General features: G+C 34.0%; 1 protein-coding gene across 1 annotated transcript in view; it reads left to right on the forward strand.

Moving 5' to 3' along the window:
- Nucleotides 1-24,185, forward strand: part of MACROD2 (mono-ADP ribosylhydrolase 2) — a 1,879,699-nt gene that overhangs the window by 371,115 nt on the left and 1,484,399 nt on the right. The window contains exon 4 of the mRNA XM_045574651.1: nucleotides 22,767-22,796. Within this exon, the coding sequence (XP_045430607.1) occupies nucleotides 22,767-22,796 (30 nt within the window). The remainder of the gene's footprint in view (nucleotides 1-22,766; nucleotides 22,797-24,185) is intronic.

The raw sequence follows: 24,185 nt of genomic DNA on the forward strand, positions 1-24,185 counted from the left end.
TTTTATATTCTTTGTCTCTTAATATGTTAGTTTCTCAATTATTTTTTATTGATATTCAGTTTTCATTGTAAATATATTTATCCTTTATCATATTAATTGCAAGTATATTAGTTTCTTTCACGTTAAGTTTTCCATTTTTATGTAGTCGATATATAGATTCTTTTCCTTGTGAGTTTTTTAATTGCTCTTTTCTCAGTGAGACATGTTTACAACTCTAAGTAACAGATATCTTGATTAACAGTCATTTACATGAGATAGGTTTTTGTTGTTGTTGTTCTTGTTCTTGTTTGCATAAGCAGACATACATAGAAAAGTGTGATGGCAATAGGTTAGTTTCTCAGTAATATTACAGAATCAGGCTCTTTTTTTCTCTTTCTACTCTGATATCTTATTTATTTAAGGGAACTTTTTACATAAACAATCTCTTTATTGAGGAAGCTGAGGCTCAAAGAATTCAAGTGACCTGTTTCTGCCACGCAGCTACTTGGTTTAGGACACCTGTGGTCTCTCTATTCTCACTCTCTACACTCTTTCTCTGACACCCGTGCCATCACTTGATCTTTTGTTGTACATCTCCTATTGGTGCCTGTAATGGCATATTATACACATATAAATATTACTGCTCTATATACCATCAACATGTATGTAGGCAATGTAATGTATTGACAATTAACCTCTAAGTTATTCAAATATTATGTAAAAAATATGATATTTTTTGTTATAACATGGCTAAAATTCAATGTATATTAATTTAAAAGCCTCATTTACTCTAATTATATTTTCATAGATGTAACAGCATTTTAGAGAGAAAAAGCCCAAACTTTTAAGAGTTCATTTCAATTCTTATTTTATATATTAAAGCCTAATTCATGGTAGTAGACCCAGAAATTTACTGAAGTGAAATATTAGACAAGCTGACTTTGGCCAAAGAAAGAAGTGCTATCAACATCTGTAAGCCTCTCATAAGCAACTCTATTTTATTTTATTTTTAATATATATATATATTTTTATTGATTTCAGAGAGGAAGGGAGAGGGAGAGAGAGATAGAAACATCAATAATGAAAGAGAATCCTTGATTGTTTGCCTCCTGCTTGTCCCATATTGGGGATTGAACTCACAACCCAGGCATGTGCCCTGCCTAGGAATCAAACTGTGACCGCCTGATTCATAGGTTGATGCTCAACTACTGAGCCATGCTACGAAGTTTTATTTTTATTTGTTATTGATAGTATTACAGATATTTCCCATTTCCTCCTCCCATTGATTTGCCTTCTTCACCCATTCCCACCCTATTCTAGGCCTTCCCCACTCTATTGTCTGTGTTCATGGGTTATGCATATATGTATATATGTTCTTTGGTTAATTACTTCCTGTCCCCCTCTCCTCTCTGAGATCTGTTATGCATCCATGCCCTTGGACCCATTTTGGTCATCAGTTAATTTTGTTCACATATAAGTGAGATCATGTGACATTTGTCTTTCTCTAATTGGCTTATTTCACTTGGCATAGTAATTTCTAGGTTTATCCATATTGTTGCAAAGGGTAAGAGCTCCTTTTTTATAGCCACATAGTATTCCATTGTGTAAATGTACAACATCTTTTTTACCCAATCATTTACTGATGGGCACTTAGGCTGTTTCCAGATCTTAACTATTATTATTATAAATGACACTGCTATGAACATAGGGATACATACATTCTCTCTGACCGGTGAGTTTCTCACAGGCAACTCTAAATCAATGCATAAAGTTTGTATCTATGCAAAACACTCAATTTGAACCAATGGGTACTGAGCTTATAGATTAGTTGGAAAGACAAGAGTAATAGATAATATTTTAATCCATAAAATATGTTGAAAACAACTATAGATTATATGCCACACAGTAGGGCATGTCTACTTTCAAAGTGAAGACACTGCATCCTGTTTTATTAACTTATTTAGAATTGACATCATTATTTTTTTTTTACCTATACACACTCTGAACAACTTATTTAATATTATTTAAAATAAATATTGATGTAATAATTTACTTTAAAATAACTTTAAGTTGGTTTACAAATTTGAAGTTAACTTCTTTTAAATTAATAATATCTATGAACTCATGAGCTTTGTGTTACACATATATATGTATATATTTTAGCTATACTTCTTTTCAGCACCTAGTTCTAAATATAAATCTATTGAAATAAAAAAAATGGTCTCCATGTTCCATCTGAAATCACCATATGTCTTAGTCTTTGAAAAATACTGGCTTACATAATCAATTACTATGGAGTTTAGCTGAGGAACAATGAAACCAATTTGCAATGACTGTGTTAGAAATGTGAATGAAAGAATTCTCTTGCTTCCCTACGGTCATAATCAAAGTTATGGCTGAGATATGTTATCTGTCAGGTAATAGCATATTAATAAGGATTTCTTTGTTATTAGTAGGTATCTTATAAAATTTAGCTTTTAAAAAAACAGCCTTCAAATAGAAAGCCTTTCACAAGCATTGAAAGAACTTTCATTTAATTCTTAATTTTCAATAATAGATGCAAGAAGTGAATAAGGTTACACATTTCACTTTCATAATCATCTTCGCTTAATCTACTGAAGTTAGGAATGCATTAATACAGCACAGCACATTCTTTCTTCTGGGCTCCTTTATAATTTGTTCAGAATGATTGCAAATCTTACTAAAAGCAATTCAGATACTTCAAAAGGAGCTCATCATTCATGATTAAAGACACATACGCCTAAAGTATCTCCAGCTAATTTTGAAGAATTATTGAAAGATTTTGAGAAGCAGCCCTCTTAACCAAATATAACAAAATTTAGAATTCTGTTTACAGTAAGAGATATCTAGGATTTTATTCATTAGCTCATAAAATCTGGGCTGCAGATTGAAGGGAAACATTTTAAAATGTTAACATGGAAGTCTTTCCATGAATAGAAGTCTTTCTAAAACGTATTATCCACTTCCAAACCTTCTTAAAGAAATAATACTTAGCATAATGTACAATACATTCTCTTTATGACTCAGGATCATCATTTATAAGCTTCCATTACTACATCATACTCTCATGTGGTTTTTAGTTTTTCTGTTTCTGTTAGCCTTATTTTACAAATATTATGCTTGTCTGCCTAATAAACCTCTATCTTAACTCTTTAGTTTGCTGCTTGCAATTTTCTATGGCCTCAGCATTAGATAATGGAGTTATTTAATACTGTAAGTCAGGTAAGATTATTATAATGGGTTTATCAAATGTATCAGTATAGCATCAGAGGGTGGAGATTTCAAGAACCTTTTTCTTCCTACTTCTAATTCAGGATAGTGTTTGTGAGTGGTTTGAAATTATGAGAAGATTGAAATGTAAGTAAATGAGTTATTCGGTGAACTGTTTTATGGGTTTTGTCTGTTAGTTTTGATCCTAAACTATGATAATTTTAATAGTACTTCATTTGCACAGTGGGCTCTACAGTTTGGGGGTACTTTCCTATACCAGATGGAATTTTGTCTGAGCCGTGTGGCTTTACCACTGTTTTTCATCTTTGTGACTGGTGTGGTGAAGACCTACTATAAATATTTGGAAATTACTAAATTTAAACTTGAACATCCATGAACTTACTAAAACATAGCAAAGAAACATTGCCTTTCTTTTTTAACTCTGCTATTTAGAGAACTTGTCTCTGTCAGTGAACTTCTATATTCATTTATGCTTCACATCCTAATTTGTGTATGTGTATTCACACATATGAACATACTTACAAAAAATGCAAAGAGCAATAACATTAATTATAATTCCCAGCATTCTCAAAATGTATTCAATAAATAGATCCAGGAAATTAGGTGCCTACGCACCAAAAAGACAGTCTAAGATACCTCTGGTGGGGTACAATTTGGAAAACAGCGATCCATCAGTGAGGTTCATAGCAAGGTGTACAAGACATCTCATCTATTATAATTCATAAGAAAGGAATAAGTATGGAAATACTGTTCCCAGTTATAGCATTTAAAAAGTCTTGGGTAAATAAAGGCTTAATAATATTTTGCAGAGTTAATTGGAGATGGATCCTAAATGAAGAGTGGGAATTCCACAGTCCAAAGGGGTTCACAGAAGTTCATCTCAAATTACTGCAACATGTTATGATTTAGATGTGAAGGATGCCATCAATGTAGTTAATTTTACACTATAAAACTTTTAAAATAGTTGGATCCTTAGAATATTTTTTCATGAGATAAGAAATGATCAAGAAAACATTTTCAATTACATTGAGGTGTATAGGATTTTTGGTGACAAAGTTCCACAAATGTTTTTGTTTAAGGTAAGTTACATAGATTTACATGAAAGCTAGGGTTTCAGCTTGGTTGACCTTTTCTGTGACTATCAGTGGTTGTCAGAAAGCAGTTATTTTTTGGGGAAAAACAAAAACAAACAAACAAAACCCAGCAACAACACATACACAGAAATATATTTAACTGTCCCAAACACAGTAACGTCAATTTTGCAGGAATGAGTAAAAAAGTAAGTGCTTTTCAAAAGGAACCAATGGAGAAAGCATTCTGATAATAGCTATCGATATTTGCAAATGCTTTCATCATTATGTAATCTTGTTGTTAGAAATGATGTCTGTCATTCAAAAAGTAATAGAAAACTTAAAGATCTTCAAAATAAAAAGTTAACTTTTCAAATATCTTCTATAGATATGTGGGTAGTGGGTCTATGTTAATTGTTTTTATTCTCCTGAAACCAATCAGATAGTATGCTTTTATATTTCCAACATTTGGAAGACTTTTTTATTTTTTCCCAATATTTTATTATGAAAGGTTCTAACATACAGAAAAGTTGAGAAAAATTTATAGTCAACATGCATACAAATGAGTTACCCTCTGAGATACACAGGTAGGTTTTCTTATACTAATTTTATAAGGGAAGATATTGAGACTTAGAGAAGTTACGTAAGGTGCTGTGGTCACAGAGCTAGTAAGGCACCAAGGTAGGACTTGCATGTATTTTAACTCTGGATCTACCTGAAAGTTAGCTGTAACCCAGACAAATCTGTGTATAGGAGTGGTTTTTAGTCCTAGATTCATTCAAAACACAACTAGGATGTGAAGCATAAATGAATACAGAAGTTCACTGACAGGGACAAAAGTCCCCAATTCTGCATTCATCCATATATCCTTTCATTTATTCTTTTAGTATAAGCTTTGTAAATTAGACAGGACTTCACTACAAATCAGAACAAGCCCCTACTTTACATATGATGAATGCATAAGCAAATAAATAAAATGTATATATTACTTTAATTATTATTTTAAATAGTATTGGGATTTTAATATTTATCTGAGGGAAGAATGGACAATTTTTAGTTTATTTATTTAGGTTTATTTGAGTTTAAGCCCTATATTGAGTTAATTTAAGAAAATAAAAGATAAATTTTAGGTATTGCTTTTATATTCTTAAGAATTTTTGAATCTTAGGCTATTTTACATACTTTACAAATAATCCAAATTAATTAATCCAAATTAATAATGTCAAGAAATGTTACCTATATTATACTTTTAAGACTATTTAGAATATTATATATATATATATATATATATATATATATATATATATATTTAGATATATCTTTAATTTATTCCTCAGAATCTATTTTAATAACTATTGCTTTATTATCAAAAGGAGAATATATCAATTTAAGAGCTATGATATTAGGTTGTAAGGGCTGTCTTTTAATGTTTTCATTTCCTTTAGAATTTCTGAAATTAAGGCTCATTCTGTATATTCATTTGAAATGAATGTTTAGGAGCTCAAGCAGATAATTTAGATTAATTGGCTTTACAACAAAAGGGATTTTGAAAAAGTTTATTGTTTCAAAGAAAACAAATAATCAGATCATAGGACTGAAATTCATATATATATATATAAGTGTGTATATATAAATATATATGTATTAATATATATACACATAAATAAAAGAACTGACTTCTGAAGAAAATACACATATTTGTTTGTTAAAAATCTAAATTAAACAATTATGTATAAGTTATATAAATATAAATTTTATGACATAGCCAGTTATATATATATGTGTGTGTGTGTTGTGTGTATTGTCTATCTACCTATGAAATATGATTTTTCTTCAGAAGTTAGTTGCTTGGCTTTAAAATTTTTCTCTTAAAAATTAAATTGGCACATAATTTTACCAATTTGCAGTTTTTTAGTTTAGGGTTTTTTGTTTATGAAAATTATAAAATTGAGTTCAAAATCATAAGGAATTATTTAATAGAGCTGATAGATTTTGACATACTGAATGAGAGCACTATGAGCTTTTTTTGTTTAAATACTTGCATGTGACTTATGAGAATTAATGGTCTTCACCTTTGTTAGAGGGTTGCTCAGGCACTATTCACATTGGGGATGAGCTCTGCAGATAAAATTTTTTTAAAATATATTTTTATTGATTTTTTACAGAGAGGAAGGGAGAGAGATAGAGAGCTAGAAACGTCGATGAGAGAGAAACATCCACCAGCTGCCTCTTGCACACCCCCTACCAGGGATGTGCCCGCAACCAAAGTACATGCCCTTGGCCTGAATTGAACCTGGGACCTTTCAGGCTGCTCTACCGCTGAGCCAAACCGCTTTCGGCTCTGCAGATAAATCTTTACTGCTTCTGTTAGGTTATGGATCTGTTTCCACAACTTGCAGCACAGTATTCCAAGTGCAAAATAAAAGTTCATACTGATCATCTAAGTTTCTTTTTTATTACTTTGTAAATTCAAGTAGAATAACATTAAAATAAACAGAAATGATGTTATCACTAACTGACCTCAAGAATATCTTCTGAAATCCTTATGTGGAACATTATTAGGGGAAAAACATGAAATACTTCTTCTAAAATTCTTAACATAGAGTAATCTTGGTATATGTACAACATGGACACTGATGCTTTAAAAATATTAAACTCTTTTCCTCAGGGAAAAAAATCAGGAAATAAAATTTAAAAACAAATTAGTGTTATTTTATTTTTGTTTGCTATGATGTTTAAATGATTAGAGTTTGCAAGACAGGCAATCATTGGCCTACACTTGGTTATTAAAAGCATTTTGTTAAGTACCAACTCAGGAAATCTTAACATTTAGGAGAATTTCAACAAATCTTAAGTTTCTGTTCAATTAAATTCTTTATACATTTCATTTATTTTAATATCTTGATTTCTATTTGTATGTAATAATGTAGCAACTGATTGCCTTTTAAAATAGCATTCTGTTCAATCTTTGTAAGGAATACTTAATTTTGTAGTGATAAAGATGATCACATTAATATTTTTTGTTTGTTTTACTTAAGTCTGTTTGAAATGCACTTTAGAAACCATAATTTGTTCATTCCTGTTTTATTCATTCAGTAAACATTTATAGAATGCTTACACAAAATAGGCATAATTTTGGACACTTAAAAAACTACAAAATAGGCATAATTTTTGACACTTAAAAAACAACTTCCAATATATGTTGAATACTTTGTATGTGCCACTAGTGCTTTTGTTAAATATCTATTTTAATCATCACAATTGTACACTGATGCTACCTTTTTTCATTGATGGAGCGCTAGGAAAAAAGAGATGAATAAATTCTAATCCTTGCCCTTGGGAAGGTCACAAGCTAATGGAGTAGTACCCAAAAGAACACTTCGTTTCAATTTTATGGGAGAAATGCTATATAGAAAAGCTCTTCATGCCATCGGCCTTCATCTAATTGTGCATGAGGGAGTCAGAAAAAGTGTCACAAAGGAAATGACATTTGAAGTGGGTCTTAAATGAAAAATAGAAGTTTGCACAGAGAATGAAGGCAGAAAGACTGCTTATACCACATCATGAATTGAAGAGATCTGGTATTTGGTGGTTGTGGTAGATTAACTCTGCCTAGCAAGAGACTCAGGGGTGTGTGTATGTGTGTGTGTGTGTGTGTGGTCTGGGTCTGGAAGGTCTGAGGAACTAGGAAGGTGGGATGATGAGACTAGAGAAGTACATTGAGACCTTACAGTAAAGAACCTCTGTAAGAAGTTTAGAGTTTGAAGATCAATTTAAATTAAAGCATAGCTATATTACTATGTAATCCAATAGTCTAAAAATGTTTTAAAAGTAATGAGTAACGGTAACTACTTTAGAATAGCTAAGTTGAACTAACTGCTGGATATATATGCTATATAGCCTTTAGGAGTTTATCCTCTTGTTTTTAAAAATTATCAGAAATACATTTTAATTCATAAAAGCAAATAACAAAGGCTATGTTTATTAGGATCAAAGTCTAGAAATTGAAAGAAAACATATTACCATTAAAAATTTTAACACTAAATATGAGGTATTTCCCCAATATTATGCCTTGATTCCTGAGCAATTAATCAGTTTTAGATTGTATAAGAACTTTCATTCATTAGATTTTTCTCTTCAATTACCTACTTTTCAGCTTTTGCTTGGTTTTACTGTAATTCTGTGAAATATAAATCAGGTATGAATTATCGGTAGAAGAAAGTATTAATAAAGTATTAATACTAACTATTATAGTATTACAAAAAAGGATGAGAGGATTAAAACATATTAGATTATTTGTTCCTTTCTATTTAGTTAATTCGCTATGCTTTTGTTCCTCATTAATATATTAAATCAGATGTAATTGGCTATGTCTGTGCATCTGGTCAGTGGCAGAATCCTTAGCAATTGGCCATGGTTTGGTCCAAAAATAGTATATGGAAAATTTCAGAAACAAAAAATTTATGAGTTTTGAACTGGGCACTGATATGAGTAGAGTGATTAAATCTCACTCCTTCCTGCTCTGTCCATGCCTTTGTCCAGAGCCTTCGTGCTCCAGTTACTCCCCACCTGATAACCACTAAGGAGCCATTTTGGTTATTAGGTCCACCTCAAGGTATCACAATGCTTGTGCTCGAATCACCCTTATTTTACTTAATAATAACCACAAAGCACTAGACTGGTAGTGCTGGCAATTTGCATAAGCCCAAGAGAAGCCATAAAGTGCCTCCTTTAAGTGCAAAGGTGAATACAGTACAATAAGATATTTTGAGAAAGAGAAGGATACACATTCACATAACTTTTATCACAGCAATATACTGTGATAAAAGTATTCATTTTTTATCTAGAAAATGTTACTTTGAAACAATGTGTTCAAATTTGAAAAAAGAAAATATGGGAACATGTTCTACTGAATATTCTTTAATTTGACATAAGTAAAATTGACACTATTAGAGAAAATCTTCATATGCTATAGTAGATATACTATGATAAAAGTTATGTGAATATGTCTCTTTCTCTTTAATTACCAGTTGTTATTGTTAATATCTTACTGTGCCGCCAAAACCGGTTTGGCTCAGTGGATAGAGCATCAGCCTGCGGACTGAAAGGTCCCGGGTTTGATTTTGGTCAAGGGCATGTACCTTGGTTGAGGGCACATCCCCAGTAGGGGGTGTGCAAGAGGCAGCTGATCAATGATTCTCTCTCCTCGATGTTTCTAACTCTCTATCCCTTTCTCTTCCTCTTTGTAAAAAATCAATAAAATAAAATAAAAACGAAACCAGTTTGGCTCAGTGGTAGAGCATCGGTCTGCGGACTGAAAGGTCCCAGGTTTGATTCCGGTTAAGGGCATGTACATTGGTTGCGGGCACATCCCCAGTAGGGGGTGTGCAAGAGGCAGCTGGTCGACGTTTCTCTCTCATTGATGTTTCTAGCTCTCTATCCCTCTTTTCTCTTTGTAAAAAATAAATAAAACATATTAATATCTTACTGTGCCTACTTGATAAATTAAAGTTTATCATAGGTATGTATGCATACGAAAAACACATATATAGGGTTCTGTACTATCTCAGGTTTTACGCATCCAAGGTGGTTCTTGGAATGTAACCTCCATGGATATTTCAATGGTATTGAAAATGCTCCTTTTTTAATATTATTTAGTTATCTTTGAATTTGTTAGATAATAATCATTTGTGAAAAGCCTCTGTAGTCAGTAATCAGCTTCTTACTGACAATAATACTTTTGTCTGAGATTAGTATCAGCGTGTTTCAATGCACCAGAATAAAACTAATCTCCGCTATAGAATCCACAGCTGGCCAGATGGCACTATAATAACAGAAGTAATTGGTATTTTTTATATTCACAGGATGCATATTATAATTTGTCTCTGGTATACAGCAAACATTTTTTGTTCATAAATGATATAACTTGATGTTTATCAAGTTATATTTTCCATGTTTCAGAGATGGATTTTTGATGCATGTGATTTACATAAATATAATAATATATTTATTTTATTCTTGAACAATGTACAATTTTATTGAACATTAATAGAAGGCAACCAAAATTTGAAATAGAATTATTAGGATTCTATAATTTAGAAAGGAGGAAAATTATTATGGTTTGATTTGTTATCTCGTTATCAAAAATATTCTTTGTTTGATAATCCTAAATTTAAAGATGAAGAGTGCTAATGATGAAAAATTTAGGAAAATCAGAGCATATTTTTTATTTTGTGTATTTCACTGTAAGCATATAAAATCTTCAATTAGGCAGTTTTCATTTATTTGGTAAAATCTAAACTTTAATGTACTCTAGTTGTTTGGGTAAATTTAACTTAGTTCAAGTCAAAAGCCTTGTGAGTTAAGAAGTATATCCCTTTATTGATATATATATATATAGTTTGTGTTGCCTAAAATCATACTGAGAATTTTCATCTTTTTGAATGTCAATTTTAATGTTATCAGATTATTAATTGTAATTTTTCAAAGGAGTTTTCCTTTATAGATAATTTCAGATGTAATGAAATCTAAATTGCTGATTATTATAATAACTAAAGGCCTAATGCATGACATTCATGCAAGAGTGGGCCTTCCTTCCCCTGACTGCCGGCACCAGCTTCCCTCTGGCACCAGGGACCTGGGCTTCCCTGCAGCCACCAGCAGGCACCCAGGACAGAGGATGGAAGGCTGTCTGGTCTAATTAGCATATTACACTTTTATTATTATAGATGTTAGTAAATGACATGGAGAAAGTATAACTAAAGACTTTAAAATTTTATAAATTTAAGTTGTATGATATATGTAAATGCTGTCCATTCTGGTCACTAGCTAGATTAAAACAATAGTAATACTATATTTGGCATTAGTGTTATTTGAATACATTGTTTAGCATAAGCATTGGATATAATTCAAATTTGAAATAATTTGGGAGAAATGGAATAATTCCTTAGGAGCTGGTTATGGTGTACTATAAGACAATTGGTAAGATAATGGATAAAAGGGCTCAAGCTTTGGGTTGAATAGGTACCTTTCAGTATATGACTTTGCAACAAGTGACTTAGTATCACTATAGCCTTAGGTTCTTCATTGGTTATATGGAAAGTAAAATTAATTCCCACTTTACTTTCTTGGAGGATGATATACAGGTCAAGTCAAAGATTGCATAATAAATAATAGATGTTCAGAAAATTGTCATCATGGTCTATTTGTATATGCCTTTATTTGGTTGTGATAATGGGTATATTTTCTACCATGGTAAGCTTACTAAAGTATGTGTCAGCTTGTCCACTGGCTTGGTGACTCAGAGTATGACTTTCTGATAGAAATGAATCATTGTAAATTTTTTATAAGTTGGCCATGCCACAAGGCCAAATTGGTGCAGTAGTTAGATCAGAACTGCTTAATGATCTAAATGTTATGCTAGGATGAATAGAAAGCCAGGTCAGCTCTTCTGTGACCCAGCACACTTTAGTTATATACCAAGATGTTAAGGAACTGGAAGAATATTCTTTAATTTGACATAAGTAAAATTGACACTATTTGAGAAAGTCTTTATATGCTATAGTAGATTTAAAAATAAATACTTGCACTTGGCCTTGAAATCCATATTGAGTTAAAACATTTTTACATCTCTTTGAAGTTTTGATAAATTTCCCTTAGGCATATTCTATCTAATAAAAGGGTAATATGCAAATTAATGTCACTCTGTCACAAAGATGGCAGCACCCATAGCCACAAGATGGTGGCACCCAGTCCCCTCAGCCCCACTGGAGTCTAAGCTTGTAGAAATCAGTGGAGGGAGAAATATCAGAACCTAAAAGGAGAACAAGTTATTTTATGAGCTAAACTAGCAACCCAGTGCATAGATTTGTGCACCAGTGGGGTCCCATGGCCTGGCCTGCACCCTCTTGCAATCTAGGATCCCTTGGGGGATATTAGACTTCCGTTTTTGGCCCAATACCTACTGGCCAAAGGCTGAAGGACCCCACCAGTGCATGAATCTGTGTACCTGGCCTCTATCCATGTAATATCTCTGATTAATCTCTTCCTGCTCTCCCCACTTCCCTCTGAGATTCATCAGTCTGTTTCATGCCTATGCATTGAGTGTCTGCCCCCTGGTGGTCAGTGCACATCATAACTACTGGTCAAATGGTCACTTAGGCTTATAGATATAGATATACATATAGATACATAACCTTCATTAGAACAATGACCTTTATTCAAGGACAGAATCAGCTCAAGGTAAGCTTACAGGGAGTGAACCAGGGTAATAACAAGCTTGAACTAATTCTCAGTCTCCCACCAACTCCTGCCAGGGCTCCCCATTGACTGAACCCAAGCAGAGCCAGCGGGTAAGTGGACCCATTGATGTCATCCATAGAGATCATTTTGATGTTATCCATAGAGATCATTTTGGGAAGAGAACAGGGAGTGGTATAGAGAATAGTCTTGAGAGGAAAACAGAAACAGTCTCACATAAAATATCCAGTATACTTTTTAAACTAAATAATCAAAATAACCCAAAAGGGGGGAAAACTGTTATAGCATGCAAAATGTTGACATCTATTTTCTTTATGGGCTTATAGAATTACTAGAGGCCTGGTGTATGAAATTCATGCATGGGTAGTGGTGGGGGGGGGGGGGGGCTGTCGTTCAGGCCAGCCTGCATCCTCTACAATCTGGACTGCTGGCTCCCAACTGTTTGACTGCCTGCCTGCCTGATTGCCCCTAACCACTTCTGCCTGCCAGCTTGATCACCCCCTAACCTCCTACCAGCCTGATCAATGCCTAACTGCTCCCCTGTCAGTCCAATTGCACCTAACTGCCCTCCCATGCTGGCCTGGTTTCCCTTAACTGACCTCCCCTGCAAGCCTGGTCCCCCCAACTGTCCTCCCCTGCTGGCCTGATTGCTCACAACTGCCCTTCCCTGCTGGCCATCTTGTGTCAGCCATCTTGTGTCCATAGGGGACGGCCATCTTGTGTGTTGGAGTGATGGTCAATTTACATATTACCTCTTTATTATATAGGATTATTATTATATAGGATTGTTTTACTTGACCTAAACCCAAAGACAGAATTTTAAAGAAATTGAACATGGCCTTGTTTCTAATTCTCTTTTGTGCATAAGTCCTGGTTTCCTTCCAAAACTCTAATGAGAGTATAACATAGGGCATCTTAGAGTGAGGGTAGAGGACTGTAGTTCTCTAAGATGAACATGGCCCTCACCTCTCAAACTAATTATTACGAATGCTTGTATTAGTGGTGGTTTTCAATTCTAGCTTCAGTGCCAGAAGTAACACTATAATCAAAGACCTGCATAGGGAGCTGACAATCACTGAGCCTCAGTATGTGCCAGGCCCAATGAAGTGCATTCATGTAGGTTATCACCCTTTTTCCTTTCAACAAACTTATACCATGATCATTATATTACCAAATTACTAATAAAGAAATAGAGAATTGCCCTAGCATGGCAACTACCTCAGTTGCAGTCTTAATTCCTGCCCCTGGACTAGGATCAGACACAATAAATGTGACCCTCTAACATCAATGTTTCTTTCTTTCTGTCTCTCCCCCTCTCTTCCACTCTCTCTAAAAATCAATGGGAAAATATCCTCAGGTGAGGATTAAAAAAAATAAAAAGAAACAGAGAATCCCAGAGATTATATAATCAATTGGAGTTCAAGAACTTTCTCAAGAAAGATGATAGAGAGTGGAATTGGACCTAGATCTGTTTGGCTCCCTCTTGGCAGTCTCACTTGGCTATAAAATTGTGAAGGAGTAACTGTGCATTTATTTATAGCTCTCTTACCTGTAGCAGAAATATGACATTTCTTTTCCATCTCTCTCATTTCCTTCCTTTCCATTCCGTGGTTCCTTTCTGTCTATACCTGTGCATGGTACTGTTGAACCAGCAAACATGGCCTCTGCCTTCATGGATTTCACAGTTTAATAAGTGATCTCAGGGTAGCAGCCTGTCCTTTGAGGTTCTTTGCCTTAGTCTTTCATCTATTTGCTGTGACCTAGAATTGCTATTTTGCCTTATTTGTTTCAAAGTATAATCTAAAATAAACCTTTTTAAAAAGCTCTCTTGGTGTTTCATTATTGGAGAGAAATAGAGATTCTATAATATTATAAGAAAGATAAACTAAGGAAGATATACAAAACAGGTTTGTGTGTTTTTTTGTTTTGTTTGTTTTTCAAAGGTACTGTCTTGTTTTATTGAAATAAATTAGTTTCCCCAAGAAGTGTGCATGTTCAGGCTTATGTTTTCATCAGGCTAAAAGTGTATCATATTCCCTCCCATAAGCACATCTTTCATTTTTCAAATGGAGAATTGGTTTGTATTCAAAACCTTTCTTGTCCAAAATACATTAAAACTGCTGTTCAAGTGTCTTGTATCTTTACAACCACAAAGCTAATATATATACATTTGAACTCATTTTTTCCTTATGTAGACATGCTTGTTCAATCTTTAAAAAGCTCCAGATTGGGTTACTTAAGTAATCCTGTTTGTAACTAAGCCAGTGTTATCATCACAATTACAGCTGATTCAGAGTGCAGTGTGAGGATGGCTTCTTGGTACACAGAAGCTGAGCTGATTCTCCACATGCTTCACTCATCACGTTGCATTCTGGAGCTGTGGAACTTCCAGTGCTTTGGCTTACCCTTTAAAAATTAGATCAGGTGACCTCCATGCATGTATTCTGTTACCATTTAAAAAAAATTCTTTATTAATTAAGGTATCACATATTTGTCCTCAACCCCCCATTCCAATTCCCCAACCCGACCCCACTCATGCCCCCATCCCCTATTGTCCTTGACCACTGGTTAGGCTCATATGTGTGCACATGAGTCCTTTGGTTGATCTCTCCCTTTTATCCCCACCCTCCCTTTGAGGTCCAACAGTTTGACCCATGGCTCCTTATGTCTGGGTCTGTTCTCATTCATCAGTCTATGTTGTTTACCATTTTCCCTAGATGAGTGAGATCATGTCCTACTCCCCATTTTTGTATGTGATTCTGCAATTTGAATATTTTGTGGTGGGTTCTTCTCCTGGGTCTGATCCTAGACAAGGTACCTAACACCTTTGATCCTTATTTAACTTTCCACCTTTGTAAAAAGGAGTTAGATAAAAATAAGTGTTTTTTCCTCCCATGTTGCAGTATTCCTAGAGGCCTCTGAGCACCCAGAATTCTAGCTGATGAAGCCAGATTGACAAAGCAGCGAAGCTCTAGCTCCTCCCTCACACTTCAACCCTGTTTTGTTCTTGTTCTATTTGTTAATACTGCCAAGTAGGTTTCACAATTTCCGTTGCCTTTTCACCTATTTATCAACAGTATTATTGTATTCTATATTTGACTTCATAGTGGATAACAGCTTACACAAACCACCCAGACTCTGAAATAATCAATGGTTCCTTTGGATTCTGCAGAATGTATGAAATGTAAAGTATTGATCATGTATTTGTGCCTGGTTTCTACATGTGAAATACTTAAGCTTATTCTTAATTTTCTCTGTCAGCTTCAAAGCAGGAAATTATAGCATTGCCCCAAAGCTCATGCATTCTGTTAATTTTCTTCAGAAAGTGTGAATCTACTAAAGCACAAACTGTTACCAAGTCCATGGTTGTATTTGTCTGTGTAGACTCTATTTCCACAGTTGTCAGTGGAGATGATTGCTCGCTGTACAAAATGGTTCTACTGTTAGGCACGTGCTTGGGTTTTCATCTTAACAGATTTTTTAGCACTTCCTACTTTGAGTTTCAAAGTGTAGAGAAAATAATGTGTGCCATTCTAGAGGGTGATATTTCGGCTTTTTAAATCTTTTTTATCTTTTACGATAGACAGCATGTGAATGACATGGTGTTTTCACTAGAGCTCCAGGGGAATTTTTTTGCCCATAATCATTTTGACACCCCATGCACTCTATTGTAATAAGAAAGAACCATAAACAAACTCAACTAGCTGGTCAGGAACCTGTTCAGGTGAAAGCAATTATAATTTCTTTTATAATGACGAAAAGCAAACAAAACCCTGCACAAATAGTTTTAATCAATGTTTAAAGACCGGTTTCCCAGGCTGCTGCTTGTTTGCCAGACCATGTAAGGTGGGAGTAGAAATGGAGTAGGAAAACAAATAATTACTGTAGAGATAACAGAAATCACAGGGTAAGTGAAATAAAAAAATAGTTCCAAACACTTATCAGGCCAAGTTACCTGACATTATTTCACAGACTGGATTGCTTTAGACTCATAAAAGGGCAGGCATTATTAGGTATGCTGAAGTACAATGCTAGCATACCTTAGGTTAGCAGGGTGTTTTTTTTTGTTTTTTTTTTAAAGCATACTGGATAGAATTTCATTGTGTCAAGATCAATCAAATCCAAGAGAAGATATCTGATCTAGTGATCCCCAATTCATGTGTGCTGCCATTTGTATTCTCCCTGTCCCACTCTGCCTGTGACCAGCATCATTAATTGATCACAGTTCTCTGAGTGTAGATTTAACATCAGAATATTTCTCAAATCAAAGGAATAGTCTCTTCGAATTAATGACAGAATTTTTTGAAACCTGTTTGCTGCTCCTGATAGATTCTGATTTTTCTGATGAAAGAAGATAAGGTTGATTTTGACTTCCCCACATTACCTAGCTATGTAAATGACTGAGGCAGAAGTAAAGCAGAAATTATCTGGCTCTTTGTTCAGTACCTCATTCATTACTCTATACAGACTAAAAAGGGTTGTGAGATCTTAGGAGGAAAAGCACTGTCGTTGTTGTATGATAAATTATAGTTTGTCTTGCTTTTTTTTTTTATAATGTTGTCATATATTCCATCTAGGAACTTCCAGACATAGATTACTTATAGAACAGTAATTTTACTTTTCACTAGAGGCCCGATGCATGAAGATTTGTGCAAGGATGGGCCTTCCTTCCCCTGGCTGCTGGCAGCACCTTCACTCTGGCCCAGAGTTGCCTTTTAGCCTTCCCACACTGCTCAGAGGCCTAGAGTGGAGAGGCTGGAGCAGTGCAGAAGCCTGCTTCATTGCCATGGCGATGACATAAGCATCCCACCCCGGGCCACTGGACACCTGTTTATGTAAATTAACCCACCATCTTTGTTGGTTAGCTTGCATATTCACTCCTGATTGGCTGGTGGGCATCGTGCAGGTATGGTCAATTTGGATCTTTCTTTTTTATTAGTGTAGATGATTTGATCCATAACTTTATTATAATTATATTCTTAAAAGGAGGCATTCACCCACATACAGGGAGGGTCATTTAAGAGATTTTATTTTTATGCTGAAACCAGTTTGGCTCAATGGATAGAGCATTGGCCTGTGGACTGAAAGGTCCCGGGTTTGATTCTGGTCAAGGGCATGTACCTTGGTTGCGGGCACATCTCCAGTAGGGGTTGTGCAAGAGGCAGCTGATCCATGATTCTCTCTCATCGATGTTTCTAACTCTCTGTACCTCTCTCTTCCTCTCTGTAAAAAATCAATAAAATATATTTTTTTAAAAAGAGATTTTATTTTAGGAACAAGGTAATCTAATAGACTATTCATACTTTGAGACCAACATAAAATAATGACACTATTGGCAATGTTTTTTATTTAGGATAAATAAAAAGATCACTTTTTATTTAGGATAATTATTCCAGGAACAGGATTTCTACATTGCATTCATTTTTTTTGGTAATTTTAAAATTAATATTAACATTTATGGAAATTTGACCATTTTAATTAAAAATTTCAAAACAATTCATATGGAAAAAACAATTTCTTATAAACTTTAAAAACTAGCCGAAGCCGGTTTGGCTCAGTGGTAGAGCGTCGGTCTGCAGACTGAAAGGTCCCAGGTTCGATTCCCGTCAAGGGCATGTGCATTGGTTGCGGGCACATCCCTGGTAGGGGGTGTGCAAGAGGCAGCTGGTCAATGTTTCTCTCTCATCGATGTTTCTGACTCTCTATCCCTCTCTGTAAAAAAGCTGGTCGATGTTTCTCTCTCATCGATGTTTCTGACTCTCTATCCCTCTCTGTAAAAAAATCAATAAAAAAAAATATATTTTTTTAAAAAAACTAACCACTTGCTTAGGGTGTTGTATTGTCAGTCATAGAATGAAATATAAGACGCCTAATGAGCCAATTAATTAGGAGTCATTCATCCACATGCGGTGCAGAAGGAGGTGTCTTTTCCAAATCTCTGAGCCCTGACATAGAGGAAGTATCTCGTTTTTATACTTTTGGAGCCTCTTTGCTTGCAGATATTACAAAGGGCTCTGTGCGAGTTATTGTTACAGACAGTTGTAATCTTGAATACATAATGAGTTAGTACTTGGAATTATTATCAGTATTAGTCTATTACATTATATAGCTAGCTTGCAAGATCAGACAGTTAAGTTTATCTTTTTCTATTTTTTGAACTAAAAAAACTAAGTCATTTTACAAAATAACAGACTGTCTTAAAGTGACAGAGTTTACAATGACATAGTTTATAGAACAAGGGATTATTTAACAATAGCAGAGAATTCAAACAGCAGGGTTTTTTTTATACAAAATGGGGGTTACTATGCTTCAAAGGTATTGTAAATAAATTCTCTATACTTGCCATTTTGAAATCATATTTAGGTAATCTTTTCTCCCATTTTATGTTTAGTTTTGTCTTTATTTTGAATTGTTATCTGGGAGAAGGGGAGAGTGCAATACTCAGAGTCACTAACTTGTAAAGACTAGTTTAATTCTTCATTGAATTAGTCTTTGAGACAAGCAGTTTAGCATGATTTTTTCCTCCACCTACTCTAGTAATAGAAGGGGCATTTTACTTAGGAAAATATGAATGCAAGTAGTGTTATTAGTAAGCATGCAAAGAGAAGATCATTTAAAATTTTATTTCAGAAGCAGTGGCATCAGGCTCATAAACTTCAAGTTTTCTTTGTTTTCTTTTTCCTTTTCCTTTCTGTGATACGCTAGGGATAATTTGAAGCTTACCTAAATTTTTCCCTAGCAAGGGACTTAGAGATATATTTCATACTTTCTTAATCACGAAGTATTTCCAAATAAACTTTGAGTTTCTTTAATAGCCCTTAATTTTATGGGAAGAAAAAGAACCACAGTTAGCTCTTTTTATATGTTTTAGTAAACCAGTACTTCTTTTTTTTTTTTAAATATATTTTATTGATTTTTTACAGAGAGGAAGGGAGAGGGATAGAAAGCCAGAAACATCGATGAGAGAGTAACATCAATCAGCTGCCTCTTGCACACCCCCTACTGGGGACGTGCCCGCAACTCAGGTACATGCCCTTGACTGGAATCGAACCCGGGACCCTGGAGTCTGCAGGCCGACGCTCTATCCATTGAGCCAAACTGGTTTGGGCAGTACTTCTTATATGTCAATAAAGGAATTGAACTCAACCTGTGAATTAGTATCTCATTATTAGAGCATATGTATTGAGAGTTCATCAGGTGCAGGCCAGCTTAGCTTTAGGCCCTAAAGTTTAGGGCTTCCTATGTAATTGCGATACACCGCAATTTATTGGAGATAAGTAAGTAGAAGTTAAATGACTATTAATTTTAGACACACCAAGTCATTTAACTTTTGTAAAAAGAAGAAATAATTAATTTACCAGGCCAGTAAGTGTTGAGAATCAGGTATATTGTGCATAGCATGCTTTGTGAAGGCAAAGTAATTTTAGAAATCTTAATAAAGGTTCACTTTTTTATTTGCCTACTTTTATATCACTCTTATTGAAGATAATTACCTTGATATTTTTGCTAAGAAAGTAAACATTAATTTTTTTTTTTTTTTTAGAGAACAGAAATTGATAAAATAGAGTTAAACTTGATGGATTCTTCAGAAAAATTATTATCCTGATTGCAGTTATTAGAATTGCTTTAAATATATTTAAGCATTTTAGGTTAAGATTCTATTACATGGCCGGCACCGGTTTGGCTCAGTGGATAGAGCGTTGGCCTGCGGACTGAAAGGTCCCAGGTTCGATTCCGGTCAAGGGCATGTACCTTGGTTGCAGGCACATCCTCAGTAGGGGGTGTGCAAGAGGCAGCTGATCGATGATTCTCTCCATCGATGTTTCTAACTCTCTATCCCTCTCTCTTCCTCTCTGTGAAAAATCAATAAAATATATTAAAAAAAAGATTCTATTACATGAAAATAATATACTTGAAACTAAGTAGAATGCCACAATTTTATAAAATATTCCTATGTTGCTGTTAAAATGTGACCAGATAGGCTCATCTAAACATGAGCACACATCTGACATAAATTGACTTGATGGTTGTCCAGACTGGGATTTTAGTTCCTACACCTACTCCCACTCATCCACCCACATCTATTGGACAAGTGCCTGATTAAACAGATGGGCCTTCCGCTATGCTCTCCAAACAGGCAGCCTCCACCTTTATTGAGCAAAACATTGGGCGCAAGGAAACTATATTGTGTTACTGTGCTTCTGGGCATGATCGTTTGAGTGAAAAGCTACTCTTCATTACTGTTATAGTTTGCTGTCGGAAATACCTTTTTTCTTTGTGAATGAAAACGTGAAACTTGGAGAATGACAGATGGAGTTTCAGGGGTCTGGAAAACGTATAGATAAGGAAGCTGTTCTCAGTCAAATATAAAAAGAAAAAATGAGCAGGAGTGTGAAATGCCATGCAATTTTATAAATGCCTGTAGCTACAATTTCAGAAAAAAAATGTTTGAATTACCCAAGAAACATAGGTTGATCATGAAATTCTCCCATGTACTCAGAGGTATGGGACCAAAATAGAATTCACAACATCTTTCCTAGTGTCCCTTCAACAAGTTACTAGTTTAACAGTTACGGAGTTTAATTTGGGGTAGGACTTTAAGTGCTGGCTGCCATCTCTATAAATACTCCACACTTTCTCACTGTGAGTGCAGAGGTTTGGAGACCTGTGGTGATGGGATGGCAGAAGACTTTATGACATCAGAAGTGAGTTTTCTTTATGTTAATAATGGTACTGCTAGTCCTTGTTTGTGACAAAAGCACTGAGAGTAAGGCAAGAGCAACAATTAGATGACCTTGTACTTGATTTGATGTGCTAGTGATGAATATTGAGAAAATCTTCAAGGGCATTTGCTCTCCAGGCATTTTTAATGATAGCCTCTTTAGGGTTGCAATAGTTAACAAGCCATCACTCATTTAACCACATGGAAATAAGTGTATATGCATTTGCTCTTAAAATGATCCAGGTTTTTTTTATTACTGGAATCATTAACACTCTGATATTTGCTTCTCTTAATTGTGGCAATGCATGGTCCTATGGATAACACACTAAATTCAAGTTAAAGACCCCCTACACCTCTTTCTAATTGCTTTCTTTAATCTTTTGATAGCTCAGAATTCTCCACAAAGATAGGGAGCCTAGTTGTCATATGCTTTCTTTATATAGCTATGTAATTTTTTTTCTTTCTTTTTTTTCTAAATATATTTTATTGATTTTTTTACAGAGAGGAAGGGAGAGAGAGAGAGAGAGCTAGAAACGTCAATAAGAGAGAAACATTGACCAGTTGCCTCTTGCACACCCCCTACCGGGGATGTGTGCGCATCCAAGTTACATGCCCTTGACTGGAATCGAACCCGGGACCTTTCATTCCACAGACCGACGCTCTACCACTGAGCCAAACTGGTTTTGGCTCTTTCTTTCTTTTTTAATGGCATGAGATAATGCCTCTGATACATAAAACTTTATGGAATAAAGGTCTTCTGTTTTCTGCCTATTATAATTACTAGATAAACATAGGCATAAGGTTGCTAATACTTCAACAGAAATCTGCCATGGAACTTCCTGAAAATTTGACCTCTTGAAAGAATTCCAAATGGAATTGTCTTATATTTTTCTTATTATTTTGTTTCTCTAAATATGTGTGTGAGAATAATGGATAACTGGGTAAGATATGTCATAGCATTGCTTTACAAAAATGCTTAAAATTTATTTCTTTCCTTTCAATAAAAAGTTAATGATAAAAGTAATAAATCTATTATTATTTAAGAGTTTTACTACAAAGTGTCTTGAGATAGCTTTATTTGATTGTGTTTAATTTAATTAAAATTATTATTCTTTCTTGTTACATTGTTCTTTGAAATCATTGAAATTGTCTAAGTAACTATTCTTTCTCTACTTGATAAAATAGAGAACCCAGAAGATTAATTTAGATAAAGAATGAAAAATAAAAGGATTACATTATGCGCTTCACTTTATTAGAAGGAAGTACATTATAAAAATAGTTATTTGAAGAGAAAAAGAGATAAAAATAGCAAAGAATTTCAATTTTCATACCATTATTAAGCAGTTATAAAGGCTGTCTTTATACAAAAGAATGTGTATTTATAAGAGATATTATCATTATTAATTTTTTATTAAACCATCTGGCCTATTATATTTTTATATATTATTTAATGTCTTTCTTCTGTTTTGTTTTCTTTTAAACAGCAAATGCCAGTCTCCTTGGAGGAGGAGGTGGTAAGTCCTGAACATCACTTAAAATATATTTTTATTTCTATACCAACCACAGATATTAAGTAAGTTCTGTGATACTTAAAAAAATTAATTTAGCTATACTCATCAACCACAAAAATGATAATTTTCTAGAAAATAATTTATAATGGAAATATGTGAAATAGTGTTTTTCTTCTTGTCAAACTTTGTATTTATACCGTTGGCATAAGCTGTAACAGCTATAAGCTGTTGGGATGAACACACATATAGCAGATGACAGAGTTGAATACATTTGGGGAGCTCTGGCTTTGGGGATTTTTTTCATCATAATGACTGTAAAAATTATGACTCTGTAGCCTGAGAGTTTAATATATGAGCCAGTTATTGATGTGAATACTAAAAAACAAATTAATATTGGCACTTTTCTTTAAGCCTATTTAAAGGAGAAAGAGATCAAAGGAGATTAGGAAATGAGAGATTTCTGTATTGAAAATTTATTTTTGATACTGCAATCTTATACCTATTTATTATTTTTATTTCTAGGAAATAAAAAATATTTCTAGATTTATTTCTTGAAAGATGAAAGTGATCCTAACCCAGCCTATATAATATAGTAGGAAAAGGAAGAGTACACAATAGAATAGGGTCTTTTTTTTTTTCTTTAATAGATTTTTATTTATTTCAGAAAGGAAGAGAGATATTGAAACATCAATGGTCAGAAAGAATTATTGATAAGCTGCCTTCTGTATACTCCCTACTTTGGATCAAACCCACAACCCGAGTATGTGCCCTTGAGTGGAATTGAACCTGGGACCCTACAGTCCACAGGCTGACACTCTATCCAAAGAGCCAAAATGAAGGTCCTTTTTATTTAAGGCCCAGATGGACATAGATAGTTTGTTTTCTCTCTCATTCTCTTTCCCTCTTGCTCTCTCTTTTCATGTATAAGATAGAAGTAAATAATTGTACAGAGTGTTCAGTTTCTCAAAAGTTGTCTGGATTTTATCAGGAGGTTCCAGTTAATTCTATTTAGCAATTACATTTTTAGCAATTACATTTTAAAGTATCATTTCTATATGAAAATTAATCGATTTTCAAAAACAGAATCTTGGAAATAGGAACAATAGAAAACAGTTTAAACTACAAAATGTTCTTCATATTATCACATGTCAGTGCATATTCTATAGCAGAATATTTCTTTTCTTCTTCCATAAATTATTTTAGAAAATAGAAATCTATAGATTTTTTTTTAATTTTAATTTTCTTATATGTTTGATATTAGAGGGTAATCTTTTCTTGTTAGTTGGATTCCCGTAAATTTTTAATCTCTGGGTCTCTTATAATAGGTTAGGTAAACATTATTAAATTTACACAATACTGATTTTCTTGCATTACATATTATTATTTTAACAA

The sequence above is a fragment of the Pipistrellus kuhlii genome, unplaced genomic scaffold (assembly GCF_014108245.1).
Source record: "Pipistrellus kuhlii isolate mPipKuh1 unplaced genomic scaffold, mPipKuh1.p scaffold_m20_p_6, whole genome shotgun sequence".
In the NCBI taxonomy this organism is placed as follows: Eukaryota; Metazoa; Chordata; class Mammalia; order Chiroptera; family Vespertilionidae; genus Pipistrellus; species Pipistrellus kuhlii.